The sequence below is a fragment of the Rhineura floridana genome, chromosome 9, assembly GCF_030035675.1.
Source record: "Rhineura floridana isolate rRhiFlo1 chromosome 9, rRhiFlo1.hap2, whole genome shotgun sequence".
In the NCBI taxonomy this organism is placed as follows: domain Eukaryota; kingdom Metazoa; phylum Chordata; class Lepidosauria; order Squamata; family Rhineuridae; genus Rhineura; species Rhineura floridana.
The window spans coordinates 8,287,184-8,307,329 of NC_084488.1; the positions used below are offsets into that span (position 1 = coordinate 8,287,184).

The 20,146-nt window shown below is 47.2% G+C and overlaps 1 protein-coding gene across 12 annotated transcripts in view; it reads right to left on the reverse strand.

Annotated features, from left to right (window-relative positions):
* Positions 1–20,146, reverse strand: part of LCORL (ligand dependent nuclear receptor corepressor like) — a 125,026-nt gene that overhangs the window by 79,081 nt on the left and 25,799 nt on the right. For 8 of the 12 annotated variants that reach the window (XR_009757832.1, XM_061584140.1, XM_061584150.1 and 5 more), the window contains exons 2-5: positions 16,516–16,618; positions 15,979–16,035; positions 8,557–8,622; positions 67–146 (exon numbers count right to left, since the gene is read on the reverse strand). Coding sequence is in view for 11 of the 12 variants with exons in the window: in XM_061584140.1 (XP_061440124.1) it covers positions 67–146; positions 8,557–8,622; positions 15,979–16,035; positions 16,516–16,618 (306 nt within the window). In the remaining variant the exon portion in view is untranslated. The remainder of the gene's footprint in view (positions 1–66; positions 147–8,556; positions 8,623–15,978; positions 16,036–16,515; positions 16,619–20,146) is intronic. The other 4 variants (XM_061584146.1, XM_061584145.1, XM_061584148.1 and 1 more) reach the window with 2 other exon arrangements.

A 20,146-nucleotide genomic window follows, 5' to 3' on the forward strand; every position in this document is an offset into this window, starting at 1 on the left:
TTCAAATTAAAAAAATAATTATCTCAGAAAACATCTCTTTAAACAATTAACAACACACATACTTACACTGACTGTTTCTTTATGTAAATTGCAAAAGGAACATTTTTCATCCATAGACCAGTCAGTCACTTCTTCTGGTTCACAGTCTAGAGGCAAAAATCAAATGCAAATTGTAAAAAGAAAGTATTAAAGCGACTTATAATTGACTGATACAAAAGACAATTCTCTTATTAATTTCTGTGAGCTGCTTAGAAAACACACATTATAGGAAGGCTATCTAAATATAGTAAAATAAATAAATAGGCATTGTTTAACTGTTCTCAAAAAGTGAGCATTTTACACTGAACTGTCAGCATCAGGAAGATCACATATGTACGCAGCACATTGTTTTCATACACATATATCAGGATAGATCCAAAGTGAGTTTGTCTATTTTTATATTTATTTCCTTGGAAGCTAAGTACAACTAAATATGAAATGTGACAACATTAAATCCCAGATTTCAGTGGGAACTAAGCATGTGACTAAGGCCGCAATCCTAAAATCCAGGGGTAATCAATATGATGCTCACCAGATATTATTAGACAACAACTCCCATCAGCCCCAGCCAGAATGGCCAATGGTTAGGAAAGATTTGAGTTGTAGTCTAACATCCGGAGGGCACAATGTTGGCTACCTCTGCTATATCTAGTTAATTTGGGAGTAAGCCACATTAAACTCAGCAGAACTTATTTTTAAATAAATATGCATAGAATTCTGATGTAATTCACTCTAAATCAGCCTTTCCCAACTAGTGGGCCACCAGATGTTGTTGGACCACAATTCCCATCTTTCCTGACCATTGGCAATGCTGGCTGAGGCTCGAGTTGTGGTCCAACAACATCTGGTGGCCCACTAGTTGGGAAAGGCTGCTCTAAATCCAACCCACTAGTATGTAATTTTTTCTTAATATTGGATTTGCAAAAAGCAAGACACTTGCTTTATGGGACTTTGAATATCTTTTTACTTCATTTAGACTGAGTAGCAAAACACATGGTTATGTCTGTTTACAATATTTACACACCGCTTTTCTCCAAGGATGTTCTCAAAGCAATTCTAGTGGCAGTGGCTGCACCACCAAACAAAACATATTTGCTTCCTCAGATCAATAGCAAGACTAAGCGCTAGCCCTAGCTAATTCCATTTCTAGCACTAAGATTTCTTGAGATCTAGAAGGCAGACAGGGTTTTGGTAAGTAGCATGCAGAAGGAAAAGCAGTGGCTCTGTGGCAGAGCACATACTTTGCACACAGAAGATCCCATGTTCAATGCATGGTATCTCCAGGAACAGCTGGGAAAGACCCTGTCTGAAATTCTGGAAAGCAGCTGTCAACCAGTGCAGACAAAACTGAGCCAGATAGACCAGTGGTCCACAGAGTACACTTGGCATAAAAAGATCAGAGGTACAAAAGGACCTGGAATAGAACTCTGCTAAGGAGGAGATGCAGAGAGTTGTAAAGACAACTAAAGTGAAAATGTCATTTACAGCTCCTGCTTAGTCAACCAACTGGGGGACTGCAGGGGCATGACAGGGTAAGTGACACAGCAGCAGAAGATGGTCCAGCAACATGGTTTACTTGCTACTAGAGAAAATGCTGGCTGTTTAAAAATAAATACAAATGAACACAAAACTTTTTTTTCTTGGCTAGAGACTGCACTCCAATATACAAAACAAATAAATGCATACACTGCTCAAGGTTCTGCCACAGTCATGGCTAGCAGTAATGGAAGAAGCCACTGAGTGGGGCCAGATACTAACAGAGACAGACTCATGGTTTTCATGGAGGCTATGAAATCCTATCCTGATAAGCGGACTGCATGGATGAAATCCTCCAGAAAACAATCCTGGGAAACTCCAAGTCCACCCTGGCTAGCTTAGGAAGTAAGATTGATGGTCGGGGGGGGGACGGGGGGGGCACCAGAATCCCAATTTTGTCTCTAACACTGACCCTTAAGGACATTCAAGATTATGCGTCTATTAGAGCACCTTCAAATAGTGATGACATTGCAACTGAAACTCCACTCCCCATCTTCCAGGCTTAGGATACTGTGGATAAAGCTGAGATTTACCACAGCACCATCTAAATAGGCTTCTATGATAAATGCCAGCTTAGTATGCTCATTGAGGTTCAAATCTATTAGCTGACCTGCCTCTGAGCAACAGAACCTTAAAACCCAGAGGACTGCTGCTACGACAACAAGAATGCCCTTGGCTGGCTGGTGGATGGAAAAGGTGATAGCTCTCACTTATCTACCATTTATTCCCTTCTATACTCTGAATAGCCATACCCAGACCACAACTATTCCCCCTCCCCTATCCAAATTTTATTTATTTATTTATATCCCGCCCTTCCTCCTAGAAGGAGCATAGGACAGCAAACACCACCACTAAAAACACTTTGAAACATCTTGAGAACAAAAAACTTTAAAACATATTAAAACAAAACATCTTTAAAACATATTAAAACAAAGTATCTTTTAAAACATATTAAAACAAAACACCTTAAAAAAAAAAAAGCTTTAAAAACTTCTAAAAAAGTAATTCCAACACAGGTACAGACTGGGATAAGGTCTCCACTTAAAAGGCTTGTTGAAAGAGCAGCTTCAGTAATCTTCCTCCCTAGGCGGTCTCAGATGATAGTAGAAAGAAACATAAATCCCAACACAGAAAACAAGTATAAAGAATTACAAGCCACCCAAAAAATAGCCTTTTCAACCTGCTCTCACAAAGCCTATTGTTATCATCCCCTCTGTGAGTTTTCTATCAAGGCAGAAGCATTTAAAACATGTGACTCCCTACCAATAGTGACTCCCTACCAATTCGCCAAGACTTAGATTCCAAAGTTATAGCAGTGGAATCAACTGAGGTCTCCGGAGCACAGTCTGGTCATATTTTGTTGGATGAGTTTCAATTGGTACAGCTTGAGGACGTTGACAAGGTCCCTGGACTGGTGCGTGCAACCACTTCTGTGTTAGATCCTTGCCCCTCCTGGCTAATAAAAGCTAGCAGGGTGGGCACTGCCGGTTGGGCCAGGGAAGTGATTAATGCCTCACTAGGTGAGGGAGTGGTCCTGCAGTGCCTTAAGGCAGCGGTGGTGAGACCACTTCTGAAGAAATCTTCCCTGGACCCAGATAATTTGAATAACTATAGGCCGGTAGCAAACGTGCCATTCCTGGGCAAGGTTCTGGAGAGGGTGGTTGCATCCCAGCTCCAGGCACTCTTGGATGAAACCGATTATCTGGATCCATTTCAATCGGGTTTCAGGCCCGGTTTTGGTACGGAGACAGCCTTGGTCGCCCTGTATGATGACCTGTGTCGAGAGAAAGACAGAGGGAGTGTAACTCTGTTGATTCTCCTTGATCTCTCAGCGGCTTTTGATACCATCGACCATGGTATCCTTCTGGAGAGGCTTGTGGATTTGGGAGTTGGAGGTACTGCCTGGCAGTGGTTCCGCTCCTATCTGGCGAGCCATCTCTAGAAAGTAGTGCTTGGGGAGCATTACTCGATACCCTGGGCGCTCCAATATGGAGTCCCGCAGGGATCAGTTCTGTCCCCCATGCTCTTTAACATCTATATGAAGCCGCTGGGTACGGTCATCAGGAGTTTTGGAGTGCGCTCTCATCAGTATGCTGATGATACGCAGCTCTACTTCTCCTTTTCATCTTCTTCAGGTGAGGCTGCCAAGGTCCTAAACTGATGCTTGGCCGCGATAATGGACTGGATGAGAGCGAACAAATTGAAGCTCAATCCAGACAAGACTGAAATGCTGTTAGTAAATGGATCCCCTGACCAGTTGGATGTTCGACCTGTTCTGGATGAGGTTACACTCCCCCTGAAGGAGCAGGTGCGTAGCTTGGGAGTCCTTTTGAACCCGTCCTTGTCACTTGAGGCACAGGTGGCCTCGGTGGCACGGAGTGCTTTTTACCAACTTAGGCTGGTGGCCCAGCTACGCCCGTATCTGGACAGGGAACATTTTACCTCAGTTATCCATGCTCTGGTAACCTCAAGATTGGACTACTCCAACGCACTATACGTGGGGCTGTTCAGAAACTGCAGCTTGTGGAAAATGCAGTGGCCAGATTAATAACTGGGACCAAGCGGTCGGAATATGTGACACCAATTCTGGCCAGCTTGCACTGGCTGCCTATACGTTTCCGGGCCCAATTCAAGGTGCTGGTTTTGACCTATAAAGCCTTACACGGCACGGGCCCACAATACCTGGTGGATCGTCTCTCCCGATACGAAGCCACCCGTGCACTACGCTCAACATCGAAGGCCCTCCTCCGGGTGCCTACTCAGAAAGACGTCCGGAAGGCGACCACAAGAAAGAGGGCCTTCTCGGTAGTGGCCCCCAAACTATGGAACACCCTTCCTGACGAGGTATGCCTGGCGCCTACTTTACTATCCTTTCGGTGCCAGGTGAAAACCTTCCTCTTTGCCCAGGCATTTTAATATTTTTAATATTAATCTGTATTATTGTTGTATATGTCAGTTACATGTTTCATCTGTTTGTTTAATTATTGATTTGATTATTATGTGGTTTTAAAATTGAAATGTAAATTTATATTTTTATTGTTGTACACCGCCCAGAGAGCTTTGCTATGGGCGGTATAAAAATTGAATTAAATAAATAATAATAAATAGCCTTGAAGCCATACAATCCAGAACTTTTTTTACTGTTTGATTCTGCTGACTGTGCAATCTAGCTCTTACCACTGCACCAATTTTAAAGCTTTTTTCTAATGAAGCAAAATCTCATTTTGCAAAAAGATACATTTGCACACGATTTAGAGAAGTGAGACTACTCAGTTTTGACAGCAGATGGTGCAAAATCATTTCTGTTCTCATGTTTAATTAGTTCAAAAATAATCTTACTGGTACCTTGGGTATCGCTTTTTCTTTCACAATGTAACTGCCAAAGAAAGAGACTAAGGGAGCAATCCAAACTCCAGATCTGCAGCTGACAGCTGGGGTTTAGCCAGTTAAAAGTCTCTCATCCCAGCTCACACAGACATACTCCGATATAAGACCTCCACTGTGGCTCAGCTGGGGCACACCCTGCTCAGCTGAAGCCAGTTGAGCCAAGGCCAGGGTAAGATCTAAAACAGGGTCATGGTGGGGGAGGGGGAGACTTACCTCTATTCCAAACTCCACTTAGCTCAGTCATGTGACCTAGCAATTCAGCATAAATTACACTTTCAAATAGGGTGGTATGAGTCAAACTATTTTAAAGGCTTGTTTTCCCTCTGCCAGGCTAGGGCTGGCTCAGCTGCCAGTATCCCCACCCCCAATGGAGTATGGAATATGGGTAAATTACATCAACGTAAGTATTCCCAGTCTAAATTACACTGGCTTTCTATAGCATGGATTGCTCTGCTCAAGGTTCTGCCCATTCCCATCCCTTAGGTTCAGATAAACTCAGGTTCAGACCTGCGTTAGACTGACAGCATGTAAGCTGTCTGTCTCATGCTTCATTAAGGAAGCAATCCAAACCCAAGATCTGCTGGGATTTAGAACAGGGAGATCTCTGGTTCAACCTTGGCTACTCGGGCTGAAGTCCCTCATCCCAGCTCAAGCAGAGATTCACTCACGTAAGTCCTCCATTTTGGTTCAACTGGCGCTCAGCCAGTCAGCTGGGGCTCAGGTGGCTTAATTGAACCCAGCTGAGCTAATGCCAGAGTTAATCCTGAAAAAGGGACATTCTGGGGTAGTGATAGGAGCAGGATGGAGCAGGGGGAGATTTATTCCAAACTCTGTTCAGTTTGGAAGAGAAGAATATAGTCAAACATGGACCTTGGATTTCAGGAAAGCCGATTTTAGCAAGCTCAGGGAAATGATGGGTAGGATCCCATGGCTAGATAGACTAAAGAAAAAAGGAGCCCAAGAAGCGTGGGAGTTCATGAAGAACGTATTACAAAAAGCGCAATCGCAAACAATTCCAAAGAGGAAGAAAAACGGAAGACATCGGAAAAAGCCAATGTGGCTACACGGAAGACTGGTGGAGGAGGTAAAAGTAAAAAAGAGCATGTATACAGAATGGAAGGAAGGACGCATCACCAAGGAAGAGTACCGACGAGCGGCTCGGGCTTGCAGGAATAGCGTAAGGAAAGCTAAAACCCAGAATGAGCTAAGGCTGGCGAGGGAAGCAAGGAACAACAAAAAGGGGTTTTTCAGATATGTTCGAAGCAAGAGAAAAAACCAAGGAAACGGTGGGACTGCTGCTCAATGAGGATGGAAAAATGTTGACAGATAACAAGGAAAAGGCGGAACTGCTCAACGCCTATTTTGCCTCTGTTTTCTCCCAAAAAGGGAACAGTGTGCAACCTTGCATCGGTAGCAATCTCAGGAAGGGGTCGGGATTGCAGTTCGAGATTGATAAGGAGATAGTCAGGAAATACCTAGTTAACCTAAATGAGTTCAAATCTCCAGGGCCTGATGAACTGCATCCCAGAGTATAGAAGGAACTTGCGGATGTACTCTCGGAACCTCTTGCCATCATCTTTGAGAAATCCTGGAGAACGGGAGAGGTGCCGGAGGATTGGAGACGGGCAAATGTCATCCCGCTCTTTTAAAAGGGTAAAAAAGAAGATCCGGGGAATTACAGGCCGGTCAGTCTGACTTCAATACCGGGAAAGATATTAGAACAGATAATAAAAGAGTCCATTGGCAACTATCTAGATGACAATGCTGTGATTAGTAGGAGCCAGCATGGGTTTGTCAAGAAAAAATCCTGTCAAACTAATCTCATCTCTTTTTTTGATCGGGTCACTAGCTTAGTAGATGGTGGAAATGCTGTAGATGTCATCTATCTAGATTTCAGCAAAGCGTTTGACAAAGTCCCCCAAGACCTTTTGATTAGCAAACTGGTCAAATGCGGACTACATGGAAATACTGTCAGGTGGATTCACAACTGGCTGGAAAACCGTACTCAAAGAGTGGTCGTTGGTGGCTCTGCTTCGGACTGGAAGGAGGTTTCGAGTGGAGTGCTACAGGGTTCTGTCTTGGGGCCGATACTCTTCAACATTTTTATCAATGACTTAGGTGATGGGGTGGAGGGAAGCCTTATGAAGTTTGCGGATGATACGAAACTGGGAGGGATAGCTAACACAATGGAAGACAGGAATAAAATCCAAAGGGACCTGGATAGACTAGGAAATTGGGCTGAAATTAATAAAATGACATTCAATAAAGACAAATGCAGGATTCTGCATTTAGGCCACAAAAACAAAATGCACGGGTACAGGATGGGAAATACCCGGCTTAGCAGTAGTGCGTGTGAGAAGGACCTTGGAATTGTAGTGGATCGCCAGTTGAACATGACCCAGCAGTGTGATGCTGCGGCAAAAAAGGCAAACACGGTTTTGGGCTGCATAAACAGAGCTATAGTTTCCAGGTCGAGGGAAGTAATAGTCCCACTATATTCTGCATTAGTCAGGCCTCATCTGGAATACTGCATTCAGTTCTGGGCGCCTCGTTTTAAGAAAGATATAGACAAGTTAGAGTGGGTTCAGAAGAGGGTGACGAGGACGATAGCTGGTATGGAGAACAAGTCTTATGAGGAAAGGTTGAAGGAACTTGGCATGTTCAGACTGGTGAAGAGAAGGCTGAGGGGTGACATGATTGCACTCTTTAAGTACCTGAAGGGCTGTCACATAGAGGAGGGTACAGATTTGTTCTCTGCTGCCCCAGAGGGTAGGACTAGGTCTAATGGTTTTAAGTCGCAGGAGCATAGATTCAGATTGGACATTAGAAGGGACTTCTTGACAGTAAGGGCAGTTCGGCAATGGAACTGACTGCCTAGGGAGGTGGTGGGATCCCCTTCGCTGAATGTCTTCAAGCAGAGGCTGGACAGCTATCTGTGGGAGATGCTCTAGCTGTGGATTTCCTGCTGTGAGCAGGGGGTTGGACTCGATGGCCTACAAGGCCCCTTCCAACTCTATGATTCTATGATTCTATGGTCACATGACCTAGCAACCCAATGGAAGTTACACTGGCACAAAAGTTTAGAAATGTGATGGCCTGGAAAAAAAAAAAGTTTTCCCCCATTTTTTGCCAGGCCTTCACATCTCTTAAAAAGGATGGTGTAAGTCAAACTATTTTAAAGGCTTGTTTTCCCTTTACCAGGGTTGGGCCATCTCAAATGGCATTAGTCCCACTTCTGAACTGAGTTGTATGGCTGTAAATTATACTGCCATAATTTAGCCCAGGATAAATTATGCTGGCTTCCTATAGTTTGGATTGATTTGTAATAGTGTCAATGTTCTAAAGGGAGAAAATACTAGAGTTGCTTAAGTTAAACCAAGGACTTCATTACTAGGTTAGAGATCTTCTAGAAATGATTGCATTTTGGAAAAGCACTTCCAGAGATAAGAATAAAGATGAGTCTGCAATGAAAATCCATAGAAAATAGTAAACATATTTACAATAGTATGCCACAGCACAATTCCTCCTTACTATAAAAAACTGCTTTAAAAATTTACATAATTATAAATTTATGCATTTCAATCAATGTTTTACCTTCAAATAAACTGAGGTCTCTTCGTAGCCTTGGTCCATAAAGCCCTTCTAAAATACTTTCAAAACCTACCAAAAACAAAAATTGAGACATATTACAATACTTCAAAAACTTATGAAGCCATTTCATGTATGTAATGGTTGAAAAAGTAAATCATTATACTTTGGGACATTATAGTAACTGCAAAACCGGTCCTCTACTTCTGGAGCTGGATGGCCCAGATCTCATTAATAGGAATTTCATAGGGGAATACAATTATCTTTAGATACAGAAATGTAAAGCACCCCCCCCAAACCGCTGGGATCCTTGCTATATATACAAACTCTGCCTCTGAGCAAATCCCACTTAACATAATCACAGATAATTTGCTAATATATGCCAGTTTCGAACTGCCACCTCACCTATTCACACACACATAGCCTGTGTTTGGGTACTACATGTTATAGGAGTGAGGCTGGAACTTGCAAACACTCTTCTACTGTATGCAGTACCTTCAGCATGAATGAAGACTTGTGTAAGCAAATGGCAAATGCGAACGGGTTCTGTTCGCATAACCCACCATGGAAAAGGGGGAGCAATTGAGTGAGTGAGGCTAGATCACACAGACATTAGTTCACAACACAGATTCAATGAGGATGGCAAAATGATAAGATGACAAAGAAAAGGCAGAAGTGCTCAATTCCAACTTTTGCCTCTTCTCCCAAAAGATGGTCTATGACCCTCCTGGCAAACATGAAGTTGGAGGGGTAGGATCACAGCTTGAGACTGATAGACAAATGGTCAAGGAATACCTAATCACTCTGAACAAGTTTAAATCTGCAAGGCCTGATGAAGGAACTGGCTGAAAAACTCTTGGAACAACTGCCTATTATCTTTGCAAAATTGTGGAGGATGGGTGAAGTGCTGGATGACTGGAGGAGGGCTAATGTTGTCTCTACCTTCAAAAAGAGCAAAAAGGAGGAACCTGGGAACTACAGACCTGTCAGCCTGACATCAATCCCTGGGAAAATGTTGGAGCAGATTATAAAGCTGTCAGTGTGTAAGCACCTTGAAAGCAATTCAATGATTACTAGAAGTCAACATGGATTTGTCAAGAACAAATCCCGCCAGACTAATCTTATTTCATTTTTTGATCGGGTAACCTTTCTGGTAGACTGTGGGAATGCTTGACTTCAGCAAAGCTTTTGACAAAGTGCCCCATGATATTCTGATTAACAAACTAGCTAAATGTGGGCTGGATGGAAAAACTACCAGCTGGATTCACAGTATGCTACAAAATCGTACCCAAAGAGTATTTATCAATGGTTCTTTATCAAACTGAGGGGAAATAACAAGTGGGGTACCACAGGCCTTAGTCCTGGACCCAGTGCTCTTCAACATTTTTATTAATGACTTGGATGGGGAGGTACAGGGAATGCTTATCAAATTTGCAGACAATACAAAATTGGGAGGGATAGCTAATACCCTGGAGGAGAGAAACAAAATTCAAGGTGAAAACAACAGAATGAAATTTAACAGGGATAAGTGCAAAGTTCTACACCTAGGAAAAAGAAACCAAATGCAGTTATAAGATGGGGAATACATGGCTCAGCAATGCTACATGTGAAAAGGATCTTGGAATTGTTGATAAGAAGTTGAATATGAGCAAAAAGTGCGATGTGTCTGCGAAAAAGGCAAATGCTATTTTAGCGTGCATTAACAGAAGTATTGTTTCCAAATCACATGAAGTACTAGCTCCCCTCTATTTGACACTGGTTAGGCCTCATCTTGAGTACTGCATCCAGTTCTGGACACTGCACTTTAAGGATGCAGACAAACCGGAACAGGTTCAGAGGAGGGCAATGAGGATTATCAGGGTACTGGAAATAAAGCCCTATGAGGAAAGAGTGAAAGAACTGAGCATGTTTAGCCTTGAGAAGAGAACACTGAGGGGAGATATGGCAGCACTCTTCAAGAACTTGAAATATTGTCACCCAGAGGAAGGCAAGGATCTCTTTTCGATCATCCCAGAGTGCAGGACATGGACTAATGGGATCAAGTTACAGGAAGCCAGATTTCAACTGAACATCAGGAAAAACTTCCTAACTGTTAGAGAGGTACCACAATGGAACCAGTTACCTAGGGAAGTGGTGGGATCTCCAACACTAGAGGCATTCAAGAGGCAGCTGGACAGTCATCTGTTGGATATACTTTAAGTTGGATTCCTACACCAAGCAGAGGGTTGGACTTGACAGCCTTATACGCCCCTTCCAACTTTACTATTCTATGATAACATGAATAGTGCAGGAGCAGGACACAAACTACATCATGTATACAACTTGCATATCAGAGATGGATCTGAATTGCCCAATGGTTTGATAACACTCATTTTTATATTTATTCAGTGCGTTTACATACTGCTCTTCAACACCATGTGACCTCAAAACAATTTACATAATAAAAAATCCTGCATTATTAAAAATCACAGAACATATTTAAAAGTTCAAGAGTAGGATATCAATAATAAAACCACAGAGTGCCTTTATTGTCATGATGTGAGCGAGAAGGGACAATCAAGCTCTCGAGGTCCACATTTTTTGTATTTCAGTAGCACCTATGAACTACTGTAGCATGGGAAGACAAGGGCATAACCCTCTGCCCATCTCCGTCACTACAGCTCTTTTTTCAGCAGCTACCAATGTGACAGAGCACGACATGGGGCCATTCTTGGCTTAATCCAGCCCTTTCCTCACTCACCTGGTAACAGTGAAGTCAGAAACGGTGAGAAAAGCAGAAGCCAGGTGCACTAACCTGTCATCATAATAGGTTGCAACCTGGTTATTCATAAAAATCAAAACAAAGCCTTCATATATTTTGTCTTTACATATTTTGGTTACTTCTGTTGTAATTTCCAGTTTCTCTACTTCACTTATGGCACATAAGGGAACATACGACCCTCACTCCCACCAGCCCCTGCCAGCATGGTCAGGTTTGGGATACTGAGTTGTAATCCAGAAACATCTGGAAGGCCAAGGGTTCTCCCCTCTGATATAAACAGCAACCCATCCTAATAGGATGGAGCACCTACGTGTGAGCGACTACTGAAGTACAACTGCCTCTATGCAGACATCCACATTTGATGTGTTGACACTGAGGAGGGCAGAATTCTACTACATATTTGTAAAAGTTTTATACATGTATGGCATGTTGAAAGGACTAAGATATAAACAGTATAATTTTTAAAGCATTTGAAAACTTGAGAGCCAGTGTGGTGTAGTGGTTAAGGCGTTGGACTATGACCTGGGAGACCAGGGTTCAAATCCCCACATAGCCATGAAGCTCACTGGGTGACCTTGGGCCAGTCACTGCCTCTCAGCCTCATGAGAACCCTGTTCATAGGGTTGCCATAAGTGGGAATCGACTTGAAGGCAGTACATTTACATTGAGAATTAGGATAAGCAAAAAGTAGATTAGCAAAGGACTGTTTAACGAGGGCAACAACAAAATGACTCCCCACCCCCACCCAAATTATACTGCTGAAATGAAGAAAGCTGAGGAAAGTGATGGGGAGTGAACAGGAGGGCTGGCCGGTGAAGGAGGAGCCGGTGGTGACTTTTCGGGAGCTGCCAGGCCACCTGAACGCTGGCTCAGCCAGTAGAGCAGAACTGTGCGCAGAGGACAGAAAGCACGAGATGGTGCTCAGATAGCCCTCCCAGGGAAAAAGTACCAGAAAATGCAACTCCACACATCCACAGGACGCAGACACAGGAGTACGTGGCCAGACCTGCAGTGAAACTCAAGGCTCCCGGTGGAGTGTCCATTACCATGGAAGCAGTAGAAGCCACCCCTGGGGAAACACAAGGGATGGCCTCCAAGTATCCTGCTGATGCCCACCACAAAGAGCCAGAAACCTCACCCACAGCCCCTGGGAAGTATCCCAGGATCAGCAGCAATGGCATGCATGCATGCACCTTGGTGTCAGACAGATGGGAGTGGCAGGCACAGCACAGCCACCCCGGGCGGCGCAGAACAGCAACACCCCCCAGCCTTAAAGCCCACTGCTCACTCCACCAATTGCACACACACATGCACAGGCAGCACACCACAGTGCAACCAGGGAAACAGATGTGGAGACCACCAATACACACAGACCCACATTGCACTCACAGCACGCACCCCCACCACACATACAGCCACTACACACCCCAAATAGCACTCACCACACATGGGCAGATGCAGAAACAATGTTTACTGAAAGCCAACATGCAGAGACACAATGCCACAGCCTTGGCACAGAAAGCAGCTGAGGAGATTGAATTCCACCATGCCCACTCCAGGCACTATTTGTTGGATCACTGGTGCCTCAGGCTGGGGCGGCCCCATAGACAGGCACCCTGTGCAAGCACCACCTCCCTTTCATTCTCATTGGCAGCAGTAGAGCACCCTCATCTGGCCCACTCCCCGCCTACCGTCAGCCAGCCACCCTGCAGCAATGGGCATGGCCACTGCTATCACCCCATGAAGCCTCCAGCAGGGCACCAAGAAGGGGGATCATTGCAGACACCTCGCCCCCCCCCACTATGTCATTACACATCTGCTGTGTGCTACAGTGGAGGGTCTCCAACTGGCACCAGGCAGCTGCCACACCCCCTGCAGAGATGCTGTCAGCAAATGCAGCTGTGTTGCCACATCCCAATGATACAGAGGATGGCATGTACAGCTACTGCCGAGACAACAGTAGCGTCAGGCCGCAGCTGCCCAGTCTTGTGACGGCCAGCCTCCAGGTCAGCCCACAGCAAGGCCACCGTGTGTGGAAGCGGCTACGGACAAGGGCCCCTGGCACGTGGGCGCAACCACTCCCCCTCGTCCAGGCCAGCTTCCTCCTCAGGGTCCCCTTCCTGGATCGCCATCATTCCGTTCATGGATCGCCCCTGCCCCTTTCTTTTCTTCTGCCACCACAACGTGCTCTCCCACTCCAATACCGCTCGTATCTCAGGCAAGGATGCTACAGGGAGACATCCCTGTTGCTGCAGCTGAGCTGAGCATCCCCGCCATCACCACAGCTGTCCCTACCCCCACTGTTCCTGCCATTGGCACCACCACTGCCAGAGGGACCAGGACTGCCATTGTCACCTTCTCAGGCGGCAGGAGGAAGGGCAGGGGGCTTCTCAAGACCCCGAGAGGAGCAGTGGTCCCTCCAGGGGAGGGGGCAGGCAGCAACTCAGACAGGGTGAGGGCTGACAACAGCACCATTTCCAGCAGCTTCTCCCTGAGCTGCACAGGCTGATACGCCAGAGGACTAGCTGGGGGAGAAGTTGCAGGTAGGAGAGCAGCGTTTGGTCCTGGCGCCAGGAGTATTGTGGACAGCTCAGGCGCCTCCACTAGACAGGAGGCAGCAGGAGCTGCCATAGGAGCAATACAGAAACTCTGGAGCAGCAGTTCTGTGGCACTTGCTGCATCACCATCGTTGCCACAGGAATCGGGGCTGAGCTTCCCTTGGGGCTGGGGAGGGGCGCCCTCCCACCATTCCAGTAACACCACCACCTCCTCAAATACACCTGCTGTCCCCTCGCCTGTACCTGCAGCCTCCACCTCAGCAGCTCCACCTGTTCAATCTCTACCTGCCCATCCTCCTGGCCTACATACTGGACCAGCAGGAACAGCACAGGCCATGGAGACATCACAACATTCTTGCGCACCTGGGGAACCTTGCCCTGACCAACCTGCAGTGCTGTCAGTTCTTCCATCCGGACAGGGAGGCCATTGAGGAGCTGTGTGAGATGTTGGCTCTCCAGCAGGAAGCCCAGCGCCAAGCTCGCAGCAACATGCCTATGCTGCAGAAGGTGCCCCTTAGACTGTACTACCTTGCCACGGGAAATGTCCAGTGAGATGGGGCACCTACTCTGTCTCCCAGTCCTCCACCACCAGGTGCCTATCAGCCTTCCTGGAGGACATGGTTATTCACGTGCAGGAGTTCATCCACTTCCCACAGATAGAGGAAGAGTGTGCATTCCTGAAGGATGAGTTCTTTGCAGTCACAAGCTTCCCATGCCATCCCTCAATGGTTCATCCCAATACTTGCACCTGCCCAGAACCCCCACATTTACCAGAACTACTACCCATGGCATGGGTGCAATGTCCATGGCATCTTCACCTATGTGAAACACCACAATGCCTGGGAGCATGCATGATGCCCAGGTCCTGCACGCCTCCACATTGCTGAACACGTTGGAGGCATGGCCCCAACTGGGGATGGCTGATCGGTAGGCAGAATGTTCTCGCAGCCACTGGAGGGGGGGGGGCTCTTGCTCTTGCTGAGCACCGATTGCTCTCCTCTCCTTCCCGCAGCTAATCATACCTACCACCTGCAGCCCTACCTGTTGACGCCCTATCCTGCAGACCAGCCTGGCTGCATAACACAATACAACCAGGCTCACCATTCAATGAGGATGGCAATCAAACATGTGTTCAGGGCACTCAAGTCACACTTCCACTCCCTGCACTGGCCAGGGGGCCAGGTGATGTGGATGCTGGTGAAGGTTTCCCAGATGTTGCTGGCCTGTGCGATGTTGCACAATGGTGCCATGTTGCAGTAGCTGCCCCTCGAGCCCAGCCTGCAAGTGCCCCTGGGAAGGGGGGTTGGGAGGGGCTGGAGGTCGAGCATGATGTGGATCCTCTGGGAGCAGCTACACATGACCACACCGCTAGGGAGTTCGGCCCTTCAAACCACGCCCCTGAACCAGCAAAACATTCCTGCCCACCCCAGGTCCACTGCCAGGCCAACCCTGGGGCATGGTGGCTTGTAACCCCATCCGCCAGCCCCCCCTTCAGTGTGCCCCCTCTCACTTCCCCAGTGGCAAAGCATCTCAGTTCCACCCCACCTCTCCCCCTTACCAACTCTCCTTCCACCCACCTCTGCTGCCCCTGTGTGCCTTAGGAGGGTCCACCTGACTTGTTGACAAGGAGGGTTGTGTATGAGGTGGTGGTTTCCTTGCCTCCCATCTCAACAACTCACCTCCCAAAGGTCCCCTCTGTGAAGCTGTAAGCAGCAGCAGACTCCTTCTAGCCTTCCCTGTGGCCTGCTTTCCAGCCCAGCCCAAGTCCCCAAGAAAGAACAACACAGTTGTGAGCACGAATGATCTTTATTTCATGGGAGGGGCAGCCAGCAACTTGCCCAAAGAGGTGGGGAGAAGGGGCTATTCTCCATGGCTGTGGGGCCGCCGCTGCACTGAGATGGAAAGCTGCGATGGTGGATGCTGCTCCAGGTGGATGCCAGCCTGTGGAGAGAGGAGGTGGCAGCAACAGCAGAGGAGAATCAGGGGGAAACAGGGGCTGTGGGGGCTGTGGGGACAAGGCTTTTCCAGTTCCCAACACTTGTCTTGCAGTGGCAGCGGGGCCCTCCCCCTGTTCCGCAGGTGGACTTCCTAGGGATGCTCACAACTTACCTCTGCTTCTTGTGTTGGTGTGTACGGGCTGCTTGGCTGGGATGTTAGAGGTGAGGCCTGCAAGGCAAAGAGGATGCACAGTGAGGGAGCGAGGGAGAAGCTGCCTGGCGGCATCATCTGCTTCCACGTGGGTGTGGCTCTCACACCGGCAGTGCCTTCCCCTCATGCGACTGCGAATGCTGCTGGCTCCAAGGGAACAGCATGCCTGCAAGGGAGTAGCACAGCGTGAGGGGAGTGTCACCTGAGGGCTGGAACCCACCCTAACCAGCAAGCTCCCCTGGCTGTCTTGCCTCTGCAGCCATGGGGCTGCCGGCCCTGTGCGGGGCTGCCTGGGACAGCATCACGCTTGGCTCTGTGGGGGATGCGGGGCAGCCATTCCCTCCCTTTCGCTGATGGAGTCGGGGAGTCCACAAGCCCACTGTTGGGCTGATAGAAGGGGTGCGACAGCCTATGCAGGGGGGGTCACTGGGGCAGCCCCAAACCCTCCGAGTTGTGAGTGGATGCCCAGTGGGGGGGGGGTCACCTGCCCAGACTGACCTTGTTTCCGCCTCCCTAGCAGTTTCCCCTTGTGCTTGTGTGCGGTTGATAGTGGTTGCCTGGAGCTGCAGTGGTGCTGCTGGATGCCTGCTGGGGAGGAAAACTAGAGAGAGGGGGGTTAGCATAGAGAGCATCCTTGCTCCCTCCTTCTCAGGAGGTGTGGCCTTTATGGGGAAAGTTTTCAGAACGCCCAGTGTTTGTGTGGGTGCTTCCCCAGGGCAAAGTGTTTTCTCCCGAGTGCCCAGTGCCCCTCTCCTGAACTCAAAGTCCTCACAACAGGAATCCAACCGGCAGCATGCCATGCAGTGAATGAGAGGGAGTGGAGTGAGGAGGAGCTGAGGCATGCTCCATTTAAACCCTGTTGCTGATGCCGCTTAATCGGCCATGGACTCTGCCACATCCAGCAGTTGTTTTGGACGGGTGAGGGTGGGGCTCATTAGTGTGCCTGGGCCCGAATGGAAGGCGTCAGACCCTCCCCACTGGGTTCTGCACTATATTTTCCCTTAGACCTGCCTTTTCCCCCAACTCAGAACTTTGGAGGCTGTTCCGACTGGGAGTTGGATACAGTGTATGCCTCTCACCTCATCCCCTCCTTCACCACGCCCCCAGAACACCCTGTTTTCGGGTCTTCTGTGAGGCTTGCCATCTTCGGTGGACCCCTGGCAGAGTCGGAAGGGTCCTGGTGGTGTTGCAGCTCTGCTGGGACAAGGGGTTTCTGCCGGCAGAGCCCAATGGCACCAGGAGCTTGCTGGCTCGGCTTGGAGTCTGCCACATCCAACTCCCTCCATCTCAGCGCAAATGCAAGTTGGATTTCCCTCCACATGTGGGTTTTGTGTGAAAGGACTGTGATCTCAGTTCAGTTTTAGTACTCTAAACTAGAGTTCCCCAAACGTTTTCCCCACAAACCACTTGAAAATTAGTTCTTGAAGAACCACTGAATTGTAATTGTAATGAGGTATGCTAGATGCTTTTTAATTTTTATTGCTGCTTTTATTTTATATTGTCTTTTATTACATTGCATTTCATAGGATTCAAATTGTAAGATACAATCTAAGAAATAAAACAAGCAATACAAATATAAATATCAATATGGATATTTAATGTGGACATGTCGTGGACCACTTGAACAAAGCTCCGGGACCACAACTGGAACTCTTACTCTAAACAAATATCTGGGCTCAGTTATGAAGTATGCATCTCTTGCACCTGGCTCTGGATCTTGGGAGTTCTAGTTGATGCAGCCTGACAACATGGACAAGGTGCTTGCGATGATGCGGCCAGGAACGTGCTCTCGACCCTTGCCCTTCTTGGATTATTAAAGCTTGCCAAGGGCCTTTGACCGAGTGGATCCAGGCTATGGTCAACACATAGTTGTGGGAGAAAGTGGGGATTGAGAGAAGGGGATTGAGAGAGTTGTGGCACAGCAGTTGCAAGTACTCTTGGATGACACAGATTATCTTGACCCATCCCAGTCTGGGTTCAGGCCTGGTTATGGGACTAAATTGGACCTGGTCACCCTGATGGATGACCTTTATCGGGAGAACAAGGGGAGTGCGACCCTGTTATTCTTATTTCATCTCTCAGAGGATTTTGATACCATTGACCATGGTATCCTTCTGGGCTGACTTTGTGAGATGGGTGCTGGAGGCACTGTTTTAAAGTGGTTCCGATAATATCTCCAGAGTCATTTTCAGAGAATACCATTGGGTGATTGTCTTTCGGCCCCCTGACAGTTGTGCTGTGGGGTGCCGCAGGATACCATCTTGTCCTCCACGCCATTTAGCATCGATATGAAGCCCTTGGGAGAGGTCATCAGGAGATCTGGCGCAAGATGTCAGCAGTACACTGACAATACCCAGCTCTATTTCTCTGTAACATCTGAATCAAGAGCCTTGGACCCCTGCCTGGACTCAGTAGCGGGCAGGATGACGACCAATAAACTGAGTCTGAATCCTAGCAAGATGGAGGCAATGTGGGTTGGTGGTTCCCGATTTCAGATAATTGATCAGTTGCGTGCTTTGGATGGGGTCGCACTCCCTCTGAAACAGGAGGTCTGTAGTCTGGGGGCACTCCTCGATCCATCTTTGGCGGTAGGGGCCCAACTGACCTCAGTGGCTAGGAGTGCCTTTTACCAGCTTTGGCTGGTAAGACAGCTGTGGCCATTTCTGGACCAGCATAGCCTGACCACTGTTGTTCATGCACTAGTAACCTCCAGGCTGGATTACTGTAATGCGCTCTATGTGGGGCTGCCCTTGAGGCTGGTCCAGAAGCTGCAGCTGGTGCAAAATGTGGCAGAGAGACTGCTCACTGGGGCAGGGCATCGCCCACATCACCCCACTGCTGAAAGAATTGCACTGGCTGCCCATTAGCTACTGCACTAAACTCAAGGTTCTAGTTTTGATGTACAAAGGCCTATACAGCTTGGGATCAGGATACCTGAAAGACCGTCTTATTGCTTATATACCCAGTCGATCACTGCGCTCTGCAGGTAAGGGCCTCCTGCAGATACCATCTTATCAGGAGGTACGTTCCGCACAACACAGGAAACAGACCTTTAGTGTAGTGGCATCTACCCTTTGGAATTCCCTCCCCTTAAATCTTAGACAGGAGCCATCTCTGTTATCTTTTCAACATCTACTGGAGACCCCATCCTCTTTCAACAGTCTTTTAAGTACAGATCTTATCCCAGTCTGTGTCGCAATTACTTTTTAATGTTTTTAAACATTTATTTAAAAATAGATGTTTTTAAAGCATTTTTTAAACCCAGCACACCATGTGTAATTCACGTTCCGTAATTGCTGTAGCAGTTTAATAGATTTGGGCAATATGGCAGTTGTTGAGTCTTTCATCTCAACTTACAACAAAATATAGTACAGAGAAGAATGATGAACACTTATTTATTGAAATTATAAAACGTTTTCCTCCATGGAGTAAACAGAAACCATTTATTCAGGAAAAAATAATGGATGGCATTCAGGACACAAATGTGGTAGAGACTCAACCTGTTCCATGTGACTTCATCCACTGAGATTCATACTATTCCTATCTATATAACTGATCTGCACATCTACTTGGATTGTTTCTTAAACAAGTTACAGCGTGAAAAGATGCTAGGAACTGTTTTATACAAACATGTACGGACTGACAACAAAATCCTAAGGATTTTGATCAGGCCCTCTGGCCCTAGCTCTGGCCAACCTGGAAAAGGAAACTAGGGTATTATGCTATCGGCTCAGTAGGGGGGGGGGGGTCACCTGCCATTCCGGATCCTGAGCTCTTTATTGCCATATAGTGGGGGTGATGGGTGGTCTTGAGAAAGGGTAAGGAAAAATGACCTTTTTTCCTTTCCCTCTTCCTTAATTTTCTCCATATAGTGTGTATGCGGTGAACTTATTTTACACTCATAGTACATATGACCCCACCATGTCCCCGTTCCTGGACACCTTAAGCTATTGGGCCAGTTTCCTCCACTGCCATCCTACTGTGCAGGTTTTTTCTACTTCCTCAGTTGATGCTCAACTGCCCTTAATGTTCCATGGCTCTCGAGAAGCCACTGAGCAAGCTTAGTTATTGAGCTGAGTTTTTTCTCTTAATTTACAAATGAATAATCTTCTGCATATGTGGCAAATCA